This window comes from Nelumbo nucifera, chromosome 7 (genome assembly GCF_055504915.1).
Source record: "Nelumbo nucifera cultivar China Antique chromosome 7, China Antique-T2T, whole genome shotgun sequence".
Classification (NCBI taxonomy): domain Eukaryota; kingdom Viridiplantae; phylum Streptophyta; class Magnoliopsida; order Proteales; family Nelumbonaceae; genus Nelumbo; species Nelumbo nucifera.
In genome coordinates, this window is record NC_142655.1 from 23,205,655 (window position 1) to 23,215,800 (window position 10,146).

At 37.3% G+C, this 10,146-nt stretch overlaps 1 protein-coding gene across 2 annotated transcripts; it reads left to right on the forward strand.

The window, feature by feature from the left end:
* The first annotated feature begins 216 nt into the window (after positions 1-216).
* On the forward strand, positions 217-6,211 carry NIP5;1 (NOD26-like intrinsic protein 5;1). Of its 2 annotated transcripts, none has more exons than XM_010253426.2 (4): positions 217-1,311; positions 4,594-5,013; positions 5,085-5,146; positions 5,716-6,211. In XM_010253426.2, exons 1-4 carry the CDS (start codon positions 1,087-1,089, stop codon positions 5,909-5,911), a joined length of 903 nt encoding a protein of 300 aa, XP_010251728.1. In that variant the 5' UTR covers positions 217-1,086; the 3' UTR covers positions 5,912-6,211. The 2 variants fall into 2 exon arrangements, with proteins under 2 accessions (XP_010251728.1, XP_088747817.1); XM_088891691.1 differs by lacking the exon at positions 217-1,311 and adding an exon at positions 3,425-3,861.
* The last annotated feature ends 3,935 nt before the right edge of the window (positions 6,212-10,146 follow it).

Sequence of the window (10,146 nt, forward strand, 5' to 3'; positions counted from 1 at the left end):
CCATGCGGTTCTGTCACTTAACCCGACGCACTGACATACTTACACTAACTCTTTTCTTTTTCTTTTTTTCTTTAAAAAACAGCACATTAAGCCTCTTTTTTAATGCATTATTAGAATTATATTATTATTATAATGGATTAATTATTATTGGAATCGGTGGTGGAATCGGTTTCCTTCTTTACATTATTAGCTGTGAATGCGCTGAGAAGGCATTGACCTTCACTTTCCTTTGTATATATATATCCTCAGAATTCTTCTTCATTTACTCTCACACACGCATTCACGCCTCGAAGTCCTCCACCGCATTCAACCTCCATCTGAAGTTAGTTTCAGTGCTTCCGTATCGCCCATCTCGTCTCTCTCCTGCTTCCTCTCCGCATCCATCTGGGTTTCCGTTTTCAGTTGATCCATCTGCAATTCTCAGCTTCTTCAATCGCGCTAAAAGCAGCTCACAGTTCTCCTCCCCGATATATAATACCCTCCACCCACTTTCAGAAGCTCTAAGTTTCATGTTTCTGCAACTGTTCTAGCCTGTTTTGATCTTCTAAAACTGGGTCGCTCGATTTTCTCTGTTCTTTGACGATACCTTTATAAAAGCTCTCCAAGCATGTAAATTTGCCTAATTTTCGTTTTTCAATCCCAGAAAAAAAAAAAGAAAACCCAAAAAAAGATTTTTTTCCTCATTTTTCAGTATCAGGAGTTATCGGTTTCTTCTCATCTGTAGTAGTTAAACTGGCTTGTTCAGTTCTCATTATTCCTTAGTGGCACATTTATAAAATCCTACGAAACATGTAATTTCAGTCTAGTTTCTATCTGCCATCTCCACCCAGAAAAAAAAAGCCAAAAAAAAGTCTTTTTTTTTGTTATTTTTCATGTATCTTTGAGGAATTTCACTATCCTAGTGTCATCAGTCCTGGAAAAAATTCAGTTCATCGTGTAGCAGAAACTCTATAAAAACCTGCAAATTATGTAATCTTCCATCTTCTCTAGCTAATCAGTCCCAGGCTCCCAGCCAAACTCCTTAAAAAATCAAAAACAGAAAAAAAAAAATTCTATCTTGTATCTTCAAGAGCAGCTGAAAGTATAATGGCGGAAGAGAACGGAACGCCGACGAGGTCGGCACCGGCAACCCCGGGGACACCAGGAGGGCCGCTGTTCTCGGCGAACAGAGTTGACTCGCTGTCGTACGAGAGGTCCGATAGGAAAACGATGCCGCGATGCAAGTGCTTTCCCGTTGGAGATCCAGCTCTGGGTTCGACTCACTCGTGTTTCACCGACATTCCCACGCCTGACGTCTCCCTCACCCGGAAGGTACTGTTTCTCTCTCCCCCTCCTTTTTCTTCTTCGCACGTGTCTCACCCCATCCGCCATCATCGAACTCAGAGATCAACTCTATTCTACTGGTTACAGTTAGGGGATTGATGAAATATACCATTTTCCATGATTGTGATTGTAGGCGATGCATAATCTCAAATCCTCAGTATTTTAACAATCTCAATGACTGAAAAATTCCAATCTGATGCAGTTTTAGAATAAGGAGGACAATGCAGTTGGTGTCCTCTGGGCTATGTTTAGTTAATGGCCTTGTATAAGTCAAATAGGTAAGAAGTTGGGGTTAGGGACTGACCTTTCACTGGGTCCCACTTGAAGATCAAGTGGGCCAAATCACCTAATTAAGCTTTTGAGGACAAATATTTAGATGGTAATTCATGACAAGCTGAAATGGCTGAAATGAAAAGCTTATTGTTTGAGGTCAGGGGCTCCTTAATGTATCTTTGAATATTTTATTTTTAATTATTTTATGCACTAAAACATAAAATAATAAGTCATTCAGTTCAATAAATTCAGTTGTTATCAAATGGTTTGTTTGTTTGGTTTCTTTGTTTGATTTGGTAGGGTGGGAAAATTTTACAAATTTTCTGAATAACATTTTCTTAGCTTCAGCTTTCTGTTTCTCTCTTATCGTCTATCAAACCAAATATAGCCTTATTTGGTTTTTGACCATGCTTTAATCTGGTTAATTAATCTAGATAACATTATCTACCCTAGTTACGAATTCGGATTTGCTCTCACAAAGTACTCTTCACACCGATCTTACAGTACATCGCAGCCATATGTTAGGAACATCTCCCCATGAATGGCAGAATAGCAGAATAGCAAGATACTGTGAGGTTGGTGTGAGGAGCAAATTCGGCTCTCTAACCAGATCCAACAATTTTTAGACTTTTAAGTGATATTAGCCACTGAAAGTTCCAACTTTTCAATATAAAACGAATTTCTAGAATGAAAAAGGGAGCTTTGAGATTCTTGGTTCAGCTTCTGTAAACAATTCACTGATCTGAAACCAAACTAAGAAAGAAAAGTACAGAAAAGAAACAATTCACCGTATTATTTTAGTGGGCTTCCGTGGGTGGAACCCTTTAGACTTTAGGGAAGAAAGTTTTAGTGGCCCAACAATCAACAGTCCACATGCATGACAACATGATTAAGGGTCCAAAAAGGCCCCAACTGTACTACTCACCCACTTGATTCATGGATTCAAGTTGCTTTCAAATGTCTTTCCCTCACCCTCAAATTTCTCTCAAATATGCCCCATAAGGCCCAACCTTTTTCTGATTTTTTTTAGTTTTTTATCAAGCTATTTTTTCAATTTAAAATTAATTATTTTAAGTATTAATTGATATAATCAACTAAATTATAAGGAGTCCCATCTCTTGTCAACAAAACATATTCCAACACTCTACCAACATGATCTGACACCACATATGGGGGATCCAACTTTTATGATGGGTCCTATTCTCATTGTAATCCCAAGTCAATTACAAGGTGAATATTGATGAGTGGGATTCATCATTTCTACACATGCCATAAAATGTAGGGTGGTATGAAGAAGACGTAACCCTCTTGGGTAGGGGTAAGCACTATACGATTAAAATCGAAAACTGAACCGAAAATTTCGGTTTTGATTTTTTTATTCGGTTTTTTCAATTTCTGTTTAATTCAGTTTTCAGTTTTGATTTTTAGAATTTGCCGAATTATCCGAATTTTCTATTATTATATATAATATGTGATATATTTATATATTAATATATAATAAAATGAAATTTAATTTCATAATATATATTATATAATAGAGTATATATTATTAAAATTCAGTTTTAACCGAAAACCAAATCAAAATTTTCGATTTTGATTATTTTAGTTTTTCTATAATTATATTTTGATTCAGTTTTTCTTTTTTTATTTCGATTTTTAAAATTTAGATTTATTCAATTTAATTTTTAACAAAATAAACCGAATACTCAACCCTGTTAATCCTGGGCCTTTACTCTTTAGTCACCTTTCTATATTGCAACTTTCAAGTAATTGATCTCGCCACATTGTTTCTTTGCTGTTAAAGCGGCCCACGGACGGAATCTTACGTGGGCACATATAAAAAACAAATGAGAAGTGCGAGGGCGGGCGGCAATATAATTTTTCCTTAACGAGTGGTTAAGTGAACCAATGAACTCGCTCCCATTGGGTGAGCCATGAACGCCCTACCGTGTCCATCACTCATTGGCCCCAAACACTGTAGGGTGCTCATGGTTTATATCCAACGAGAGCGGCTGATTGGTTTGAATAAAATAAGATAAAACTTTGTTTCTGAACGAGATGAAGTCAAAGCTTTCATTTTCTAGGAGAAACAGGCTGTATTTTGGTTGAAAGATAAGGTTTTTGAATCGGAGTCATCAACATCAATCGTGGATGTGCATGCATGCATGATGTCTATTACAAATCAGAGAAATTGAATCTCTAAGAGTTGGTGATAAGTCATCTTCATTCATGGCCGTCCACTACGTATGCATTTGTCAATACATGGTACATACACATCACTTATTTTATATTAAATAATTAATATATCACATGTTATTTTTGCTTTAATATAAGAGTCTGTTTGATTTACATAAATAGGAAAAGGAGTTCGGAATCGAAATGGTCCGGAGTCGGAATTGGCTGATTCCAATTGTTTGGTTGGATAGAATCGAAATCTTATTACTATTTCTGGTGGAACGGCCCTTATTAAGGGTTATTCCAGTCTAAATCAAACAGGTAAAGGAATAAACCATTCCAATTCTGTTTCAAAGAGATTCTGATTTAACTGCAAACCAAATGAACCCTAAATATTTACAAATCCATTCCCTCCCAACTACAAGTACCCTCATGTTTTTTATTTAGATGAGAATTGAAATTGGAATTCTCATTTTTCAGGGGGAGGGAATGGATATTCCTTTAAATCTGAATTTGTACTCTTTCCATTTGCATTCTCATCCATTTGTACTAGTGAAATGAAATCGTGTAGCTAACAAAACCATGTATCCCCTACTTGTTATCTTTTCTGTCCCCGATCTAATGCAGTGCAATTTCATATGCATTGGTGCAAACGTATGAAAAATGCAAATTAAAATGGTATTAAAAATAAAGACCAAGGTTTGCAGTCTTCTCATTTGCACTCTTTATGCATTTGTATCGGTACAAATGAAAATTGCACTGTAAACGAACAGCCTAGAATTGGGGCTAATTGGGATGAACTTGATGTGGTGGTGCTTGTAGTTGGGAGCTGAATTTGTGGGAACCTTCATCCTTATGTTTGCGGCAACAGCGGGGCCAATAGTGAACCAGAAGTATAATGGGGCGGAGACACTCATTGGAAACGCGGCCTGTGCAGGCCTCGGCGTGATGGTCGTGATCCTGTCGACCGGCCATCTCTCCGGAGCCCACCTCAATCCATCGCTCACTATAGCTTTTGCGGTGTTCCGGCACTTCCCTTGGGTGCAGGTGCCTGCGTATATCGTTGCACAAGTTTCAGCGTCCATTTGCGCCTCTTTTGCCCTCAAAGGTGTCTTCCATCCTTACTTGTCCGGTGGAGTTACCGTCCCCTCCGTCAGCCACGGCCAGGCTTTTGCTCTCGAGTTCATCATCACATTCAATCTCCTGTTCGTCGTCACTGCTGTTGCCACTGACACCCGTGCGGTAATCTCTCTCTCTCTATCTCTCTATCTCTCTATCTCTAGATCTCTCTCATGGCGTTGGTGTTGTTGCAGGTGGGAGAATTAGCAGGAATAGCAGTTGGGGCAACAGTGATGCTTAACATTCTGATAGCCGGGTTAGTACTAACCACGCACTTTTGGCTTGATTTGTTTGCTATACATTTCATTTGCACTGGTGCAAGAGTATGGAATTACAAATTAGTTGAATGCAAATTTTCACCTTGTTTTATTTATTTCCCGTGTGAATGAAGTTGAATCCAAAGGGAAAAGAAAAAAAAAATCAGAATTGCACTTTTCTGATTTGTACTTCCATGCATTTTGTACTGGTGCAAGGGAAATTTGATCGCAAAGAGACGAATATGTCGCTCTTGTTGTCTGGACAAACTCTGCCACTTGATAAGCAATCTAACATCCAAAGACTAAAGACATTTCACCTAACAGATAGAACCTGATCCAAGTGTGCATAAACCAATTAATGATGAGTGATTTGGCTTTGTCATGGACCCTTGAACCTGGTCACCCGGTCAAATGGCTAAATGGCTTGGCCTGGTGACAAGATGGTTCATCAGCTCTTCTGGGCAAATAGACAAAGCTCCCTTCTTTTGACTTTTTTGTATAGAAGACAGTATATTGTCCGACTCTGCTATGCTGCATGGCTGACCAAAATTTGTGTGACAACTGACAGGCCATCGAGCGGAGGTTCCATGAATCCGGTGAGGACGTTGGGACCGGCGGTTGCCGCCGGGAACTACAGGGCGCTGTGGGTCTATCTGGTGGCACCAACTCTTGGGGCCGTGGCAGGAGCGGGTGTCTACACTCTGGTGAAGCTGCGAGAGGACGAAGTGGAGCCATCACGGCCGGTCAGGAGTTTCCGTCGTTAAGCGCCCGGTCTCATCTGGGCGGGGGCCTTAGTGGTGTTTGCTGTTGTGATTAAGATGGGACGTGACAGTAGTAGTGAGCTCTGAAATAATGGTTGCTTGTTTGGTTGTTGGCATCCCATCAATCTATGTCGTTGACATGGGTGGAGATGCATTGACTGGATGTGTGAAGGTGAATGTTTGTCGTCGCATTATAGTGGGTTGAGCCATGAACCTACTGTGATATTAGCTTTGCTTTTGTTACGTTTGTGTGGTTGTGTGATGTTTGGAGTTTGGAATAAAAAAAGTGAGATGATTCGTGTTTGTTGTTGTTGTGTGAAGTTGCTTTGCTTTGCTTTGTTTTGTTTTGGTTTTGCTTTGATTCCCTTTTCACCTCTATTATTGAAGTATATAATACAAATAAAACCCATAAAATAATCTAGTGAGAGACATATCCTACCAAAATACTAATAAATTAGACTTAATTTGTTGTTGTGTTCTAATAATGTATGAGGCCCCACGCTGATTGTAAGTAGTCAGGAAGAGCTAAACTCAATTTTCAAAGCATGGAAGTACAAGGAGCAATAATAAAAAAGACAAGTTTAAGAAATATATCAGATAGCCTTTTGGATATGTATGGACACAGTGAGAAAATTTAAAATAAATATGGATATATTTGGGGATTTCGAATAATTAAATCTCTAAAAGTACATCAATACACAAGATCCAAGTTTTTAGATGATGGTTCACACTTGGGAAATGTGGAAAAACCATAGAACTTAAATATGCATATATTTATATGAAACCAATACTTTTTGCTAATATCTATAAATATATAAATTTTAATAATCAATTGTTTTTATTTAATGTTTTGACATAAATGAGAAATGTTTAAATGTCAAATTTTCAAATTTACTTTGTTATGACAAGTAACTGGAACATTTGTCTCACAACCTATTTGAATAATCTTATATACTTGTAGTTCTTATACCATGAAAATTATGGGCCTATTTGAATAATTAATCTTAATTGTTTTCTATACCATAAAAATTATGGAGTATAGAATAATTGATTGGGGAATAACAATAATTGGGAGAATTTAATTAGTGGCATGTAAGAAACAAAAATGCCCCAAATATATAAACTTAATGCCCACTCCACCTCCATATCCATAACTCCAAAACCAATACTTTGGGGCGATGGACAACATGACTGATTTTGTTTTTCAAAACAAAAACAATAGGGCAATAGGGTCTTGAGGGTCCATTGACACCCTTACTTATGGTTTCCACGCCAAAAGCATAGTTCTTGAGGCAAATTTGAATGGCTTAACAAAGATTTAGGAGGGTACTTTTAGGTAAGGGTGTCAATGGACCAGTTTTGGATTGGACCCATCCAGTCCAAAATCAATTTGGATGAATTGGACGGACCAATAAGACATTGGATTGGATCAATCAATCCGTTCTGAAATATTTATTAAATTGGATTGGACCTGGTCCGTCTATAAAATACTTATATTGGATTGGGTTGGACTAAGCCAGTATCTGGTCTATTGATACAAGATAAGAATATATGTGTCAATGGACCAGGTTTGGGTTGAAACCAATCTAAATCAAAATGAATTTGAACAGATTGGACGATCCAGACATTGAATTGGACTGGTCCAAAATATTCATTGGATTGGATTGGGCCTGATCCATTTATAATGGACTCACATTGGACTGGACCGGATTGGACCAAATCCAATCCAATTGACACCCCTACTTTTAGGGGGGTATAAACCAACCATGTTGTCAAACACCCTCCTAAATCATCAAAAAAAAATGGTGCTACATCAGCGCCATTTTGAAATCTGATTTTTCGAAAAATGCCTGATGTTTGGTTAACCGGTTTTTCAATAAGCGTTTTCTCGGACCATGTCTTGGAAATCAGGAAAGTTGTGGTCTGAGAAAATGTCGTTTTTACTATTTTCCTGTTTTTATTGTTACTATAAACAGTGTACTAACATAGCATTGAAAAATTCCTGTGTCTGAAAAAACATTTTATGAGAAAACAGCATGCCTATACAGCACCATTTTCTGAGAAAACGCTTCTCAGAAAACAAAATTGTTTCCAAACACCACCTTTGTTGATTCATTTAAATTTGCCTAAGGAACTATGCTTTTGGCATGAAAACCCTAGGCGTCTAATGGAGCAACAATAACTGTCCCCCAGCACCCTCAAAGCCCTCGTACCTAGCTAGGAATGGTCTCAAAATGATCAATGTTCCTGTGAAACATTTTCTTCGAGTTTAATAACATCGGCATCTAGCCCTTCTATCACCATAGATAGGCAAAGTCCTAACTGATAGATTTCACATGTGAACAGTTGAATTTGTTTGGATAATTTTTAGTCCCCCTTTGCTCCTTAGCTTTTCTTAATCAAATTGTGTTGGCCTGTTAACTGAAGGTATTATCTTAGGGTTTTGCTCTCCAAAGTCTATAACCACTGCATCTATCAGCAGCTAGATCTATTGCTTCGTTGTCTTTTTATAAATGAGCTGTCTTCCCCCAAGGGATTAGAGTGGATGTAAAATCCTATCTCTCAAGAAAAGCAAGGTATAAATCCAGTAATATAACAAACTGCAATTACACCTATGCTTTTTAGGTTGTGTTTGGGAAGAGTGCAAATGCCGGTTTAATGCATATATGCATTCGTGGTTCAATTTTGCAGGTGGTTTGTAATAATATATTTGTTTATCGATAACGACAGCAGACATAGATTCTATGGCATGTTTGCATTCAAATGAGAGCAAAAGTTTGCATCCAAAAAATGAATGCAAACTTTTGAACTCAAGTTGTTCAACGTAGAAAAGGTGAATTCCAATCTTGAAATTCTTGTTTGTACCTCTCACAAGTCACAATTAAAAACCATTATAAAACTAAACCAACTTTACATTTTTTTTGAATCAGACAATTGGTTTTGTACCGCATTTATGTATTTATACTCTTCGCAAATGCATCCTTGGTAACATGGACACTCAAATAACAAGAAATCTAGCAAAATAGGGCATAGAATATCTTCAAATATTCGGGAGACTTGTCTCAAATATCTAACTCAACATACTAATCAACCAAAGATTTATAATTCAAATTAGTTTCTCTCTTCTAATAGTGAAATAAAATGAACAAAAAGGTGTAGAAACTTTTTTCATAATCCTTGTTCTAGTACTATATTCGCCAAGGGAGATTAGCTTTAATTTACTATTGAAAACAAGGTTTTAAGTATCGATTGTATCGGGAGTTTCCCGATACGCCCCTACAGAGGGTATATCAGGGTTTTGACCGGTTCAGGGCATACACGGATCTTAAACCACCCCCTCTGAATCGGATTTAAAAATAAATAAAAAACTACCGATACTGTCTGATACGCCTTTACCAATATATCGGACATATCGATATTTTGAATATTGATTGAAAATATATACAATTATCATGCAACAACTTTCAACAACGATATAGTGTACGTAGTACGTAGCTCTAGAAGTTGAAATTCCTGCTTTCAAAAGAAGCCCCTGTATTATTAATAGAACTAAAAGTCAGCTTGAATAGATTGGCACAGGTATCTTCCTATGTTATATTCAAAGAGTTGAGCACCACGTGCATTTATTGATTTATAGATACATATATGGAAGAGGAGGGAGAGAGAGAGAATAGAGAAGAGAGAGGAAAGAGGGAGAGACTAAAATTTGTAATGGTTGACTAATAAAAAGAAGTAGGAATGGTTGGTTGTCATTCATGGCGGAATTGGCATAGGCTGAACAGTTCAACCAATAAGTTGACCGGTAAAACCATAATATCCGTTAGGGGTATTTTTGTCAATAAACATTCTTACATTGTTTTTCATGGGTATTTTTGTCAATATCCGGTAAAAGTAAATCCATTGTCTTTCAGTTTCAGTTGGGTTCTTAACAACAAACTAAGGAAGGGGGTCTTTTTATAATTTCTTTGAAATGTCAAGAGAGGATTTTGGAAAGATCGAAGTGTACAGAGGTAAAAACATTTGGGAGGTTTATGCAATTTTTGGAAGAAGGGATGAATTTAATACATTATTAATGGTTCCATACTTCAGCTCATTCACCACAATGAAAATCATTTATAACAAAATGAAAAACTATTTTTCGTAATTTTTAGACTAACTACTACAATAGTTCTCCAACTCCACCCTCCCCATACCATTAGATATCGACACCTCTTTCAACAATTCTCAGTTCCTTAAGT